Below are 16221 nucleotides of genomic sequence, written 5' to 3' on the forward strand. Positions count from 1 at the left end.
TCAGCAAAGTTCGCTTCTAGTGGAGTATCAGAGGGACACCACATGGCAAGCCAGATCTCTTACTGCCAAGAAACCGGATGAGAGGCTAGAGGTGGATGAGCATGATAGTAATAATGAGGTACATCCTTTAAATGAAATTTGCCTCTGGCTCCAGGAAATAAAAGCTATCCATGCTGGGTGCGGATCTGAGTAGGGAAATAAGTGAGCTAGGCCATAGAATTGAAGAAGCAGAGCTGAGGATAGAAGAACATGCAGAGTCTCTCGGGGTCCTGGACAAAACTATGAAGGAGGCGGAGCAACAGAATCAGCAAATTCTAGATAAGCTGAAGGACCTTGAAAATAGAAGCAGGCGCCATAACTCATGCTTCCAAGGTATACCAGAGACTCTAACCTACACCGACAGCAAGGCTACAGTCCAGCAAAGTACAGATAAGCTTGACCCCTCAAACTGTAAAACAGGAAAGGGCAGACAGAGCCTTAGGATCTCAAAGAAATAATAAACCCAAGGACATTATACCGTGTTTCCCCGAAAATAAGACACTGTCTTATATTAATTTTTGCTCCCCAAGACACGCTAGGTGTTATTTTCAGGAGATGTCTTATTTTTCGGGGAAACATTGCAGTCGCCCCCCCACCCGCCCTCCGTCGCTCCCGGAAGTTGGAACTAACCCTAAACGCCTCCTTTCACCAAGTTTGCACTCGCAGCAAGCAGCAGCAGGGCAGACCTCTCCTTCCTTCTGTGCCCCGCCCTCGCAGACCTTACGTTACGTCAGGCGAGGGCAGGACACGGAAGGAAGGAGTGGCCTGCCCTGCTGCTGCGAGTGCAAACTTGGTAAAAGGAGGTGTTTAGGGTTAGTTCCAACTTCTGGGAGCGACGGAGGGTGGGTGGAGGGTGGGCCCGATGACCTCGGGTGGGGGGGGGGGACCTTGGGTGGGGGGGGGGGAACCTTGTCCGGCTCTCGGCGGCCCTGCTTTAAAAGAAAAAAACTTTGCTAGGTCTTACTTTTGGGGGAGGCCTTATATTTTACAATTGCAGCAAGACCTATACTAGGTCTTATTTTCGGGGAGATGTCCTATTTTCGGGGAAACATGGTAGCTTACTTTTATGATTATCAGCTCAAAGAGTGCGAGCTGCACACAGCACGACAGGTGGATACATTTCAATGGGGCTCCTACAATGTCGAAGTTTACCAAGATCTAGCAGCGGTATGAAATGCGTCCCCTCACGGCACTATTAAGAGAGCAGGGTATCATTTACATATGGTGGCACCCCTTTGCCCTAGTATTTTATAAAGAAGGCAAAATATATCAAGTGCGATCCATGGCGGAAGCTAAGGTGATTCTACCGGAGAATATGTCGGAGGGCTCAAAAAATCGAATGAACCTGCCATCCTTACAACGCCAAGAAAGACCAATGTGGCAGAGAGTGACAAAGGGCAATCAACGACTTCAACGACAACAATCTGACTCCTGTTTACCACCACAGCCACCATGAAGGAATGTTTGGACAGTTTGGAAAGTATATACTATTGTTTAGTGGTGGGGTGGGGGCTTAATAGTGAGGTTTATTGTGGAATTTTGGTGAATTTTATTGGTATGCTTATTTCTGGATTGCTATGTATCAGACTTGCTGTTTATAGATGCAGTAGCGGGCACACTTCCTCTGCATCACAATTTGCTCCAACAAGGAGGAGATCGAGATACAGTTACAGGGAGGGGTAGGCGGGTGGGTGAGGGGTGGATAAAGGGAAAGGGAGGAGGATCAAGATTGATATAAGAGGGAAGAGTTGGAACCAGGACCAGACTGTAGGCAAACCAAGATTTTCATGCTACGCAAAGGATGAGTTGTATATTATTAACTTTTGATGTCAGGGGATTAAATTCTCCTAGAAAGAGAGGTTTGCTTTTTCAAGAATTTACTAGATTACGGGCAGATATCGCTCCAATACAGGAAACACACCTAAGACCTGAACATGAACGCTTGTGCACCCAAAAAAATTTTCGAAAATATATTTTGCCTCCAATACCATTCAGATGAAAACTAATGGAGTGTTCATAGTGCTGGGAGGGCATAGAACCTAGCAAGTACGCAGAGTGGTTAGAGATCCAGGGGAACAGTATCTTCCCTTGGTGGTGTTAATCGACAATAATCTATACAATACTTAATGTTTAAGCCCCATATGTCGAATATAAGACATATATAGAAGAATTAGTTCAGGTTTTACTTAAATGTGCAGATGGTACTCTACTGTTGTGGGGTGATTTCAACTATACCTAAAAAACAGCACTAGATAATTCAACCACTGAGATTTGGCATGCCCAGAGGAATTGGGATGCACTGGATCAATTTATGTCCAGATAGCACTTAGTGGATCTCTGGAGAGATTATGCCCCTCTATGTAAACAGCAGAATAAATCATAAAAACAAGTGGTTGACCTCATTTAACAGAGCCCATAAAACAGTTGTTCTTTCACAAGTTCTCCCCCCTCCCCCAACCCTTGCATGAAGTCTGTTCTAGAGTTTAGGGGTCAATAACCTGATTTATCCTGCTGCCTCTGAAAATCCTTCATAAGCAACTTCTTATTTTCTGTTGCTAAAGGCATGAATCAGATACAGAGGTGAGAAATCCCATAGGTGAGTGTTCCCCCCTCCCTTATTTTTTTTCCCATTTCCAGGGCAATCAAAAGAAGAATACTGTTGAGGGAGTTGACAATTAATTGAAAACTGCATGAACAAATGCACTGGCTCTACCAGCCATCTTGTTCAGACAACAATAAGTTAAGAAGATATAAAGGAATGACTATGTTGCAGCTCTACATATCTCTTCAATGGAAACTGAACAGAGATTGAGATTGTCATAGTGCTCATCTGATATACTTTTTTTTTGTACTTGTATCCCACATTTTCCCAACTATCTGCAGGCTCAATGTGGCTTACAATGTTCCATTATGGCGTTCGCCATACCAGAGTAAAAGATAACAATAGGAGTTACATCAGTGGCGTTCCGAGGGGTGCTGACACCCGGGGCGGATCGCCGATGCACCCCGCCCCCCCGTGCAGCGTGACCCCCCCTACCCCGGCGAAAGAAACCCCCCCCCCCGGGGTGCACGCCGCTGGGGGGGGGGGGTGCTGCGCGCAGGTCAGCATCGTTGGTTTCCATGCTCCCTCTGCCCCGGAACAGGAAGTAACCTGTTCCGGGACAGAGAGAGCAGTGAACCAGCGGAGCCGACACCCCCCCAGTGGCGTGCACCCTGGGCGTACCGCCCCACCGCCCCCCCCCCTTCCACGCCACTGGTGTTACATTTACAGTTATTGATCGTTGTGGTATGCCTTGTTGAAGAAATATTTAGTTACAACAATCTAGTATATAGAAATGGGGGTTTGAAGTCCACTAACTAGCCTTTTACATACTTGCTCCCCTGCTTTGGAATTCCCTCTCCAAGCAGCTTCATCTTGAGCCTACAATGCCAACCTTTAAAGCAGCACAAAAATTTTTATTTTTTTCCAGCAGGCATCTGATGAGTGAGCCAGAGCAGTTGGTAGCCTCTATCAATTTACTTTTCTTCAATGTATTTTTCCCTTTCTTAGCTAGTCTATGACTGTACACTGCTTTGATATGTAATAAATTATCGCACAGGTATAGCAAATTTGCTAATACGTAGGAACCTGTGGATATTTGAAAAGGATTTGTGCATAAAAGAATCCTTCAGGTTCCTCCAACAGTAGTAAAATGCTGAAAGGTGATGACATCACTAGTAGCCAAGAGAATGTTTATTCAGCTGATCCCAAAAGAACCTATCTATAAACAAAGCTGAAATGGGAGAGTCCTAAATTCTATTGGTGAGAACTCCAAACGAGGAGGAGTACATTTTAGGAGGGAAATTATGAACATATAAAAGGGAGAACCCAGTTTTAAAATTAAGATCTGTTGGCTTTACCCTCCTGAGCAGGGGCGTAGCCAGACTTCCGCGGAAGGGGGGGGTCCACAGCACGAGGTGAGGGAGCACATTTTAGCCCCCCTCCCCGCCATTGCCGATCCCCGCCGCCACCAACTTTGACCCCCCCCCCCCCCCCCCCCCCGCCAACCTGCTGTCGACTACCTTTGCTGGCGGGGGATCCCAACCCCTGCCAGCCGAGGTCCTCTTCTTCCGGCGCAAGGCTTCGTTCCGTTTCCGAGTCTGACGTCCTACGCTCAGAAACGGAACGAAGCCTTGCGTCGGAAGAAGAGGACCTCGGCTGGCGGGGGTTGGGGTCCCCCGCCAGCAAAGGTAGGCGACGGCGGGTTGGCGGGGGGGTCGAGAGGGTCGTCGGTAGGGGGGTCCAGGACCAAATCTGCCCAGGCCCCCGTGGCCCCATGTAGCTACGCCACTGCTCCCGAGTCCTGATCATGTTGAGCTAGGAAGAGCACGAGAGCCTTAGACTAAGATGAAATAATTACTGCAGAGCCATTTAGGTAGCAGTGCTTGCTAGACCAACAGCACATTAAAGCTGCAGAAGAAATCTGAGAGCTGTACAGCAAGCAGAAGTGTCACCCAGATCTCTGCTCTGTATTAAAGAGTAGCACGGGAATGGGGTTAGCATGGATCCCCTCCAGGTCCGCGGGGATTGATGCAGGTCCTGCAGGGTTCTCACTGAAGTGTAGTGCCAACTAGCCTAACTATCCTTTCCTTGTGCCATGGCAATTACAATAGTACTAAAAAAAAAAAAACAATGGATATGGTTGATAGCATTGAAATCTCCATAAGCACTGAGTGGGGAAGTTATCAACATGGGCTACTGCTAAGTTGGGTTGTTTTAGCACAGGGGATGAGCGGGGATGGAGGAAATACCAGTGGAGACTGGAGGGGATGGAGCAGATTCCAGCGTGGATGGGTGACATTTTTGTCCCTGTTCAATTCTCTACTCTGTATTCAGCGAACTGAGAATCGGGGAACTCTCTTCAACCTAAGCTGCAGACTGAGGGAGAATGCGGCTGTGCTAACTAACTTATTTCAACCATTTGGGCAAACTAAAGCTCAAGCTCTATTTCAAAGCTAGGAGAATGGAAACAACTACAACTTTTGCTTTTCAGCCTTAAAACTGGGAACTGAAAGACCTCTCATATCCTGCCTGCCTGACACCCTTTTGGGATCTGAAAAACTGTGTCTATTCCTGTTTAGCATACAAATTGTGGCTGTTATATGAGACTGAACAGGAGAAGTTGTTTTAGAGAGAGTACAAACACCAGGGGCCACTCAATGAAATTACATGGAAAACTTTTAAAACAACTAGGAGGAAATATTTTTTTCACTCAAAGAATAGTTAAGCTCTGGAACTTGTTACCAGAAAATGTGGTAGCAGAAGTTAGTGTATCTGTGTTTAAAAAAAAAAAAGGTTTGGAGAAGTTCCTGGAGGAAAAGTCCATAGTCTATTATTGAGATCGACATGGGGGAAGCCACCGCTTGCCCCGGGACTGGTAGCATGGAATGTTGCTACTAATTGGGTTTTCTGCAAGGTACTTGTGACCTGGATTGGCCACTGCTGAAAGCAGGAAACTAGGCTAGATGGACTATTGCTCTGACCCAGTATGGCTATTCTTAGGTTCTTCTGTCTCTTTACAGAGATCACTCTACTGGGAGTGAAATTAAACATTGCAAAGGAGAAGTGTAAATATTTTCTAAAGCCCTGAGCTTATACTGCCTCTGCCTTAATTGTCCTTGACTGTTTAATCCTGCCTATTTTTTGAAGTAAACTTATTATTGTGGGTGAAAGCACATCAACCGTGTGGTCTGCTTTTATTCTGAGAACTGAGTGACTGTAAGTGTGTGGATCACAGCCTTAATAGGCCTCCTGGGGTTTTCTCCAGTCCTGGCCCATGCCCTAAAAATAAAATATTGTGTATCCAACCAACTCTCATGCTCCAGAGTACACACTAGGCAGCTAAGCTAGGGTGACCCCTGCTCATATTAGCCCTCTCCAAAAGTCACTTCATTGGCTCCCTATCTGTTTTCGCAAACAGTTCAAACTCCTCTTATTGACCTATAAGTGCATTCATTCTGAAGCTCCTCAGTACCTCTCCACTCTCATCTCTCCCTACATTCCTCCCCGGGAACTCCGCTCACTGGGTAAATCTCTCTTATATGCAACCCTTCTCCTCCACCGTTAACGCCAGACTCTGTTCCTTTTATCTTGCTGCACCATATGCCTGGAATAGACTTCCTGAGCCGGTCCGTCAAGCTCCATCTCTGACTGTCTTCAAATCTAGGCTAAAAGCCCACCTTTTTGATGCTGCTTTTAACTCCTAACCCTTATTCACTTGTTCAGTACCCCACCTTAGTAATTCCCTTATCTCTTATTTGTCCTGTTTGTCTGTCCTAATTAGATTGTAAGCTCTGTCAAGCAGGGACTGTCTCTGCGTACGTTTAGTAGCACTATAGAAATGATAAGTAGTCGTAGTAGTAGTACTTACAAACATTTTTATGAAATATGCACACAGTTATGAACCTCACCCTGAACCTCTTCCCTAGATGTCTAACAACTAACATATCCCAAATCTTGCTAAACGCCATTGCTCCAAGCAATTCAGTCATCCAAAATAAAATATCACCAGTTTCAGAAGAAGTGGAAACCCTTGAGGATGTATTCATTTTAAGAGACATTGTGGTCTCTTTTTTCCATACTGAAATACGGCATCTTTGTCTATACTGCAGTACAACTTACCAAAAGTTCTATTTTACTATACGTTTCCATGAAGGTAAATCCCCTTACTGTTGACGTGTTATTCTTACCTGCCGTAAGGTGCGTGCTATTAAACTCTCTAACACTGGTCCTCTGTCTTCATGCAGTAGATGCACTTCATCAACAATCAAGAGCCTCACGAGCTGAGAGAGGGCAATATCACCCACACTCTTCCTCGTCACTACATCCCATTTCTCTGGGTAGTCACCAGCATCTGTTAGGAAGTAAGAATTATCAAACTGAGAATGTAATATTGATAGACAAAACTTAAGACAGGAGTTCTTAACCTTTTTTGTTTCCCACACCCCTTTATGTTTCAATCATATATATTAGCAAAACATAAGAAGTACAGCATAACAAATTCCAGAACATTAAAAAGCAAACAATGCATCGCGACATACATCTGCTATAATAAGCAGTTTCAAGTACACCCACATCCCCAAGACCTCATAAACTCCCCCCAACCCTGACCCTCCCCCCTTTTTATGCATTTTTTATTGCATATTTGTTTAGTTTTTTTTATGGAAGAAGGCCTCAACAGTCAAAGGTTTTAAGCTGTAGCAATCACTTGCTGGTTTTTTTTTTCAGCAACAGCATCATATGCAAGAGTAATCAAAAGATACTGTTATAAACATTCGACAAAGACATTATTGGTTGAGAATTGTACTGCGAGCCACTGGTTGCAACATTGCCCAGGATCTCTCCCAAATTCCTGGAATTTCTCTCCTCAAACTGAGGAAATGTCCTATATCTATTCTTTCCATAGAGAGTAATAACCCACACCCCTTTCAATGATCAATGAAACCCTCACACTTCTTTCTTAAACCACATGTCCACTACTGCTGACAGCTGCATTTGTCGCTGTTCCAGACTCCATTCCTTTTATCTCGCAGCACCTCACGCCTGGAATAGACTTCCTGAGCCTGTACGTCTAGCCCCGTCTTTGGCCGTTTTCAAATCCAGACTAAAAGCCCACCTCTTTAACGCTGTTTTTGACTCCTAACCACTAGTCACTTGCCCTGTACCCTTTTATCTCCCACCTCTTGAATTCCCTTACCTCGTAGTTGTTCTGTCTGTGTGCCTGTCCTATTTAGATTGTGAGCTCTTTGAGCAGGGACTGTCTTTTCATGTATGGTGTACAGTGCTGCGTATGCCTTGTAGCGCTATAGAAATGATAAGTAGTAGCAGTAGTAATGTAGAAGCCTGCCCTTGCAGATCAGCAACGCGGCCGCGCAGGCTTCTGTTTCTGTGAGTCTGACGTCCTGCACATACGTGCAGGACGTCAAACTCACAGAAGCAGAAGCCTGCGTGGGCCACAATGGTGATCTGCAAGGGCCGACTTCTACATGGAATGTTGCTAGTGGAGGAGTAGCCTAGTGGTTAGTGCAGTGGAACATGGAATGTTGCTACTATTGGAGATTCTGTTGCTACTATTTGAGATTGTAGATGGAATGTTGCTATTACTTGAGATTCTACATGGAATGTTGCTACTATTTGAGATTCTACATGGAATGTTGCAATTCCACTAGCAACATTCCATTTTTAGATTGTGAGCTCTTTGAGCAGGGACTGTCTTTCTCATGTATGGTGTACAGCGCTGCGTATGCCTTGTAGTGCTATACTACTACTTAACATTTCTAGAGCGCTACTAGGGTTACGCAGCGCTGTACAATTTAACAAAGAGAGACAGTCCCTGCTCAAAGAGCTTACAATCTAATAATGATAAGTAGTAGTAGTAGTGTTAGCTGTCAACAGTACTAACTCCTAATGTGCCACTAAAATTACAGTAGCACACATGTAATACTATCAATAATTGCCCTAATAACTGCATTCACTCAGTCTAAAAAGTTTCAATAATAGCCTGAGATATCAAGACCCTTCTCCATACCTTGTTTGACCTCTTCCCATACCCCTGAGGGGTACGGGCATCACAGGTTAAGAAGTCTTCATCTTTAAAAATAGTAATAATAATAATCCCACACAACAGGTCAGTAGCATATCTGATTATAGCTGTCTTTAAGAAAGTACTGAGGGTTTTCTACTGCATATTTCAAAAAGCCGAAGGAAAATGTGCCATGTTATCTAGAAATCCCTGGTGAGTTCTATATAATCTGCAAGGAGTCACCAGCAGCTCATTATATGCTGACCTATCTTTGAGAACAAGCACCTACTGTATAATCACCATCTCTACAAGATGATGACTATGGTCCCCGTATGCCATAAATTTGAGGTCTCAAACTTCACAAAGCCATTAACTCAAGCCACAATACAAGAAACAGAAATATAACACTTTCACATTAAAATCTATCATGCTAGCTACCTTTACAAAAGAAAATCTTGTTTAATAACCAATGTTTATTTTATTGATAACTAGTAAAACAGGCCCGTTTCTGACACAAATGAAACGGGCGCTAGAAAGGTTTTCCTCGGAGTGTGTATGTTTGAGAGAGTGTATGTGAGAGGGACTGTGTGTGAGAGAGAGAGTGAATGTGCGAATGTGTGTGTGTGAGAGAGAGAGAGAGTGAGTCTGGGTGCGAGTGTGTCTGTGAGAGAGAGTGTGTGTGTGTGAGAATGAGAGTGTGTGCAAGTGCATATGTGAGAGACAGTGTGCGAGAGAGAGTGTGTGTGAGACATAGACTCTCTGTGAGACTGAGTGTCTGAGACCAAGAGAGTGTATGAGTGACTGCGTGACACATAGAGAGTGAATGTGATACAGTGTGAGACATAGAGTGTGTGAGAGACAGTGTGTTAGAGTGAGAGAAAGATATTGACTGTGTGAGAGAGAGAGCGTGTGTGTGACAGAGATACCTCCCCCCCCTCTGGTATCAGGCCCTCCCTCTCTCTGGTGTCAGGCCCCCCCCTCTCTCTCTGGTGTCTGAGCGTTACTGTGCAGGACACTGAGCTCTGGCTGTGCTTCAAGGAACTGACCAATCCTATTTAATAGAATGCACCTCCAACATTCTGAAGCCGAGAAACCTCGTGTGGTTGGTCACTTCTGCTTGTGACGAACCCGGAAGTACGTGATGTCAATTCAGGAGATGGATACAGAGAGCAGGAATGCCTCAGCCATGCAGTCAGCTTCAGAATGTTGGAGGTGCATTTTATTATATAGGATAAGCAGCAAAGCCTGCTGTGTTGCAGCAGGAGTAAATGCTTCTCCAACCTCTACTTTCTCTTTTCCCTTCCTCACATGTGCTGTGACAACCTCAAGTACTCTACCAATGACGACCTTCATCCATTCCAAGCTGTGTTTCAAAGCAGGGGAGATAATCCCAATGACATTGACACATATACTATGGAACAATCAGACAGAACCAAAGAAGGCTTTGCCTTTGAAAGAAAGCCAAAAAATATATTAAGTTACTCCAGTAAAAAAAGGTATCAACTTATCTTCCTTTTTCTTTTGTTTTATTTCTATTAATCATCTTTCAAAGTGCACTAATATGGCTACTATAGAGTTTTATTCACGTTTCATAACTAATATTTGAAAATAAAATGATGAGATCACAATAGCCAATTCAGGATATGATTTATATTGGCACATATCAATAAGAATGAATGAATACATTCAGGTGTTTTAATTAATTAGGAAGCACTTGGAACTGTTAAAAATGGTAGCCATTCCATATGTGGATGTACCGCAAACACAGGCAACCACTGGTGCTCAATTTTATTTTAAAGGTGAACAGTATGTAATTTCTTTCCTCCAAACATCAGACACAGTTCTGAGTAGAACTATATAAAAACAGATGATTAAGCAAAAATAAAACCAATTCCAAAAAACCACATATTTCTTTGAATTCCAAGTATGACTTGTTTTGATTTTGTCTCACATCATTAGGCAGTGAATTACAAAAAAGAACAAGGCTTAAACCAAGGAAACATGGAAATGGCATTCTCTCTATATAGATTGCCTTTTAAAAGTCTTCACACCTTTTTTTTTTAAGGCAGCAGAATTTGAAAAATGTGCAATTCAAAATGTATTAAAGTAGGCGCTTGCTTCACTAATCTACATAACATATTTTGTACTATCTGTGTGAATGAACAATTAAAGAAATAGTCAAAAAAGTTTTTAAAGAAGAAACTAAAGAGTCTTCATCACTTAAATCTTTATAACCATTATCAAAGCAAATCCAAATTAGTTCCAGTCTCAAGAACGACATTCACTGCAATAAAAACGACAGTGATTCCCTTGGCTAATTATTCCCTCAATATGATTTTGAATTTCCTGACAAATTCTATACAGATCTCGACTGGATAATGTTTTAAAAAGTAAAGCTCCAAAAATAGCCTGGAGTAAGTTAAATCCTCTCAAGGGATGCTCTGGTGTTAAATTACTGAATTTCTAGTTCAATCATAAAGCTTATCTTTACTTTATTGAATTTATATCCCACATACATCCAAGTTGAGGACTCAGTTCTGTATGACTTACATGAAATTAATCAGATATACAAAAACAGGATGGGGAGGCTGACATCAAATTAATCAGTTATATAAGTACTAGTAAAAAAAGGCCCGTTTCTGACAGAAATGAAACGGGCGCTAGCAAGGTTTTCCTCGGAGTGTGTATGTTTGATAGAGTGTGTTTGACAGTGACTGTGTGTGTGTGAGAGAGAGAGATAGAATGAATGTGTGAGTGTGTGTGTGTGTGAGAAAGAGAGAGAGTGAGACTGTCTCCTGTGTCCCCTGCCCCCCTTTCCAGCCACTCAGCGATTGTTCTATCTCCCCTGCTCCCCTTCCAGGCACCCAGCGATTCTCCTCTGTCCCCTTTCCCCCCTGTAGCCACCCAGTGATTCTCCTCGCCCCCCTGCCCCCACTCCAGCCGTGTGTGTGTGAGAGTGAGTATGTGGAAGACAGAGACAGTGAAAGTGTGTGTGTGTGTGTGTGTGTCTGTGTGAAAGTGTGACTGAGAGTGAGTTAAGAGAGAGAGTGAGAGTGTGTATATGTATTTGTGTCTGTGTATGTATGAGATAGAGAAAGTGTGTGTGTGTGTGTGTGTGTGTCTGTGTGAGAGAGTGTGTATATGTGTGTGTGTGTGTGCGCGTGTCTGTGTGAAAGAGAATGTGCGAGGCTAGTGTCAAAATGAAGAGACAGCAGCAAAAGTTTGCATAGCAGAGCACAACCATTTGAGCCAGTTGTTACCTTATCTCCCCTGCCGTCCCCTCCATACCCAATGATTCTTTTTTTGTCTTCCATCCCCTCCGTGTCCCGTGTGTGTGAGAGAGAGAGAGAGAGATGCTAGTAGTCCCTGTGACAGTGGAGGGTCAGTTGCTCCTTATAGGCAGTTGAGAGTGAGAGAGAGTGTGCATGTGGTGTTTTTTTTCCTCCCCTCTCATCTCCTCCGTGTCCCTTGTGTGTGTGTGTCTGAATACAACGGTTTATTTTGTTTATATTTCTCAAGTGTAGTGAGAATGTGTATATGTGTGTGTGTGTGTGTGAGAGAGAGAGAGAGAGAGAGAGTCAGAGAAAGTGTATGTGTGTGTGAGAGTGAGTGTGTTGAAGAGAGAGACAGTGAAAGTGTGTGTGTGTCTGTGTGAAAGAGAGACTGTGAGAGTGATTTAAGTGAGAGAGTGAGAGTGTGTATATGTATGTGTGTCTGTGAAAGAGAGTGTGCAAGGCTAGGGTTCAAAATGGGAAGACAGCAGCAAAATGTTCCATAGCAGAACACAACCATTTGAGCCATTTCTCAGTTATAGGCAGTTAAGAGAGAGGGAGATAGTGAGATAGTGAAAGGGAGTGTGTAGTGATGTTTTTTTTTCCTCCCCTCTCATCTCCTCCCTGTCCCTTGTGTGTGTGTGTTCTAGAGAGAGTGAGAGAGAGATTAGTTTGGATGTTAGAGATGCAGTGAGAGGCAGCTGTGGGAGGGGGGGTTGTATTTGAGGGAGTCTGCCACTCTCCTTGTTCTGTGTGCCACATGTGATGTTACTGAGGTGCAGCCAGGCATCAACTCCTTGTGAGAAACTTCTCTGACCTGCCTTCTGTGATGTGTGCTGCTGTTGATCGTATCTGTGGTCTCGGGACAGCCTGTCTGCTGACACCATCACCGAGCCTGTCTGCGTCGCTTGAGTGTTGAAAAGCAGCAGCAACAACAATGAAAAAGACTTGCCTCTCTCCTAGCCCGATCGTAGCTACTGTTTAGTGTTTTTTTTTAATTGGTGGCTCGTGCCAGAAGGCAGATTAATGATCGTGTGAGGACATTTTCGTGCAGTTGCTAACAGTAAAAAGAAAGACGTATGGTGCCCTCGAGATGAATTAAGTGTATTGTTTTGCGATGTTGTCAGTGTTCAGGCTGCATTTTCACCTTTTCGTAGAAATCCTGAGTTTCATGAAAAGGAGATCAGGCTGACAGGCGGTCTCAGCGTCTTGTTCTTGAGGACATACCTTTGACACCTTTGCTGCATCAGCATGCAAGCGCTAGTTTTTTTGAGTGTTAGGGAACTTGTTTTAGTCATCTCACATTGGTCGTCTGTGCAGCTGCTCCTCCTCTTCCGTTTGACGTCGTTGGCTGTGCTTCTCCGGGGTTTTCTCCAGGGGCAGTGATGTAAGGAGAGAGTCTGAGCGGCTGCAGAGACCTGGCAGTCTGAGATGGTTCTGAACGGAGGTGCGTTGTATGAGTTGTTTTTCCTGTGGCCCCCCCCCCACCCGTCGTCGATGTTGGTGAATTGCTCCGCCTCCGCCCTCAACGTCATAACATTTGACGCGAGGGCGGTGAATTGCTCCGCCTCCGCCCTAACGTCATAACGTTTGACGCGAGGGCGGGGCCCAGAGACTGTGTTTTTCGAGGCTTCAGAGCTTCGAACATACGAACTTTGGCTTCAGTGACGTCAGAAGCCAATAGAACGTTGAGGGTGCGTTTTATAGGGAGCAGATGGGCGTGGCTGAGTACTGAGGGTGAGTAGTCCCAATAGTAGCCTAGCCTACCAGGAGGACAGGAGTTCAGGGCTTCACTGCCACAGATGGAGTGAGCTTCAGAACTCTGAGGGGGGGTTTTATTTATATAGATGGAATAGGGTGTGAGAAGAGGGAGCAAGAGAGCTAAATGGACGATTTAGCATAACTAGGGTGGGGTGTGCGGTAATATGATCTGGTTGACTTATCGCCCTTTAGAGAATAGCACTTAGAGTCAATCGTTTCCAATGACCCTTTCTGAGCACCATTTATAGAATTCCACCCCCCCCCCCCTCTATTATATCTAGCTGTCAATACTCCTAGAAGATCAATGGTTTACATGGTGTTCAATGAAAGAGAATCAAGTTTTATGCACACTACTGAAAGAAGGATCACTATGAGCTTCCGGTGAAACCTATGAAGGCATTTGCAACATTCAGACAAATTTAAAAAAGAATGAAGGATCAGCATGCCTAGATGTCTTGGTATGTACTATTATAAAATCAATAAGGAATCATCATTATTTGAGAAAACTCTTCATGTACTCTTAAGATTAAAGCTCTCTCCCCTATTCTCATCCAAAGAGGCCAATCTTTAAAGGAAAAAAAAGGGAACCAGGTCAATCTTTCAGACCCATTTAACCCTTAGTTTATAGATAATCTGCCAAATATATCCAAAGATTAGAATTACTTTGAGGGGCATAATCGAAAGGGGCGCCCACGTTTTCCTGAGAGGACGTCCCGGCAAAGGGGCGGGCCTGTATTATCAAAACAAGATGGGCGTCCATATTTCATTTTGATAATACTGTCGGGGACGCCAAAATCTTGACATTTAGGTCGTCCCTAGAGATGGTCGTCCTCAGATTTTCGGCAATAATGGACACTAAGGACGCCCATCTCAGAAACGACCAAATGCAAGCCCTTGATCGTGGAAGGAGCCAGCATTCGTAGTGCACTGGTCCCCCTGACATGCCAGGACACCAACCGGGCACCCTAGGGGGCACTGCAGTGGACTTCAGAAAAAGCTTCCAGGTACATAGCTCCCTTACCTTGAGTGCTGAGCCCTCCCCCCCCCCCCCCCCCCACAAATCCATTCCCCACAACTGTACACCACTACCAAAGCCCTTACGGGTGAAGGGGGGCACGTAGATGTGGGTACAGTGAGTTTCTGGTGGGTTTTGAAGGGCTCACATTTACCACCACAAGCGTAACAGGTAGGGGGGGTGGGCCTGGGTCCGCCTGCCTGAAGTGCACTGCATCAGGGACCTGCATACTGCTGTCATGGAGCCGGGTATGATATTTAAGGCTGGCAAAAAATATTTAAAACATTTTTTTTCAGGGTGGGAGGGGGTTAGTGACCACTGGGGGAGGTCATCCCCAATTCCCTCCGGTGGTCATCTGGTCAGTTCAGGCACCTTTTTGTGGCTTGGTCATAAGAAAGAAAGGACCAGGTAAACTCGTCCAAGTGTTTGTCAGGGACACCCTTTTTTTTCCATTATGGGTCGAGGACGCCCATGTGTTAGGCACGCCCAAGTCCCGCCTTTGCTATGCCTCTGACACGCCCCAGTGAACTTTGGTCGTCCCCGCGACGGAAAGCAGTTGGGGACGCCCAAAATTGGCTTTCCATTATACCGATTTGGGCGACCCTGTGAGAAGGATGCCCATCTTGCCATTTGTGTCAAAGGATGGGCGTCCTTCTCTTTCGAAAATAAGCCTGTTAGTATCCAGTTACTATACAATAGAAAATAAAACTGCATATGGAATTCATATTCTGATCTAAAATGTCAATCCATCTTAGGTCTGGTAGGAAATACAGAAGCTCAAAAAAGGATTAAATGAGAATGAACAGTGTCATATGTTAAACTTTTGCAGAGGTTTAAATTTCCAGGAGCAATAATGAGATAGATTATTATTAACTAGGTCTCACTACCTAAAATGGGGCCTGTGTTAAAACAACACAATTTAGTGGTAAAATGTCTTAATGGTAGTCCACACTGATGACTAAGCCTCAGAATCTCGCAATCTATGACTTTATTTGGAAGCTTCAGCTTAAAGAAATTTTTGCGTCTCAGGCACCAGAGGTTGATATTTCATGGATATTTATTTATTTAATTTGAAATACGGCAAATCACCATATGAAAGCAATGCGGTTTACAATAAAAGTTCAAAAGATCAATAAAGGGAGAGAAAAAAAGCGGAAAGAACAGTAGATACGCAGAAAGATCCAAAATAAAGAGGGGACGGTCTGACTAAAAAGCCAAGATTTTATGAGTTCCTTAAAGGTAGGGTATGAAGGTTCAGATTTAACATGATGTGGCAAGGTATTCCAGAGTAAGATCAGAATAAGCAAAGGCAGTGGCTTGAGTGATATTGAGTCTAATAACAGAGGAAGGGGGGAGATGAAGAAGGGACTGCTGGGAGGAAGGCAAAGATTGGAGAGAGGAGTGTGAGATAAGCAGCTTGGAAATGTAATCTGGAGCAGATGGAAGAAGACCTCTATACACCACAAGAAGCAATTTATAGGCAATCCAGTAGGAAACAGGTAGCCAATGCTCTTGTTTTAAGAAAGGAGCGACGATTGAATTTACGGGCATTGTATAGAAGCTTTACAGCAGT

At 44.3% G+C, this 16221-nt stretch overlaps 1 protein-coding gene across 1 annotated transcript in view; it reads right to left on the minus strand.

The window, feature by feature from the left end:
- Positions 1 to 16221, minus strand: part of LOC115464829 (activating signal cointegrator 1 complex subunit 3-like) — a 417679-nt gene that overhangs the window by 38243 nt on the left and 363215 nt on the right. Inside the window, exon 14 of the mRNA XM_030195187.1 lies at positions 6769 to 6957. Within this exon, the coding sequence (XP_030051047.1) occupies positions 6769 to 6957 (189 nt within the window). The remainder of the gene's footprint in view (positions 1 to 6768; positions 6958 to 16221) is intronic.

The sequence above is a fragment of the Microcaecilia unicolor genome, chromosome 3, assembly GCF_901765095.1.
Source record: "Microcaecilia unicolor chromosome 3, aMicUni1.1, whole genome shotgun sequence".
Classification (NCBI taxonomy): domain Eukaryota; kingdom Metazoa; phylum Chordata; class Amphibia; order Gymnophiona; family Siphonopidae; genus Microcaecilia; species Microcaecilia unicolor.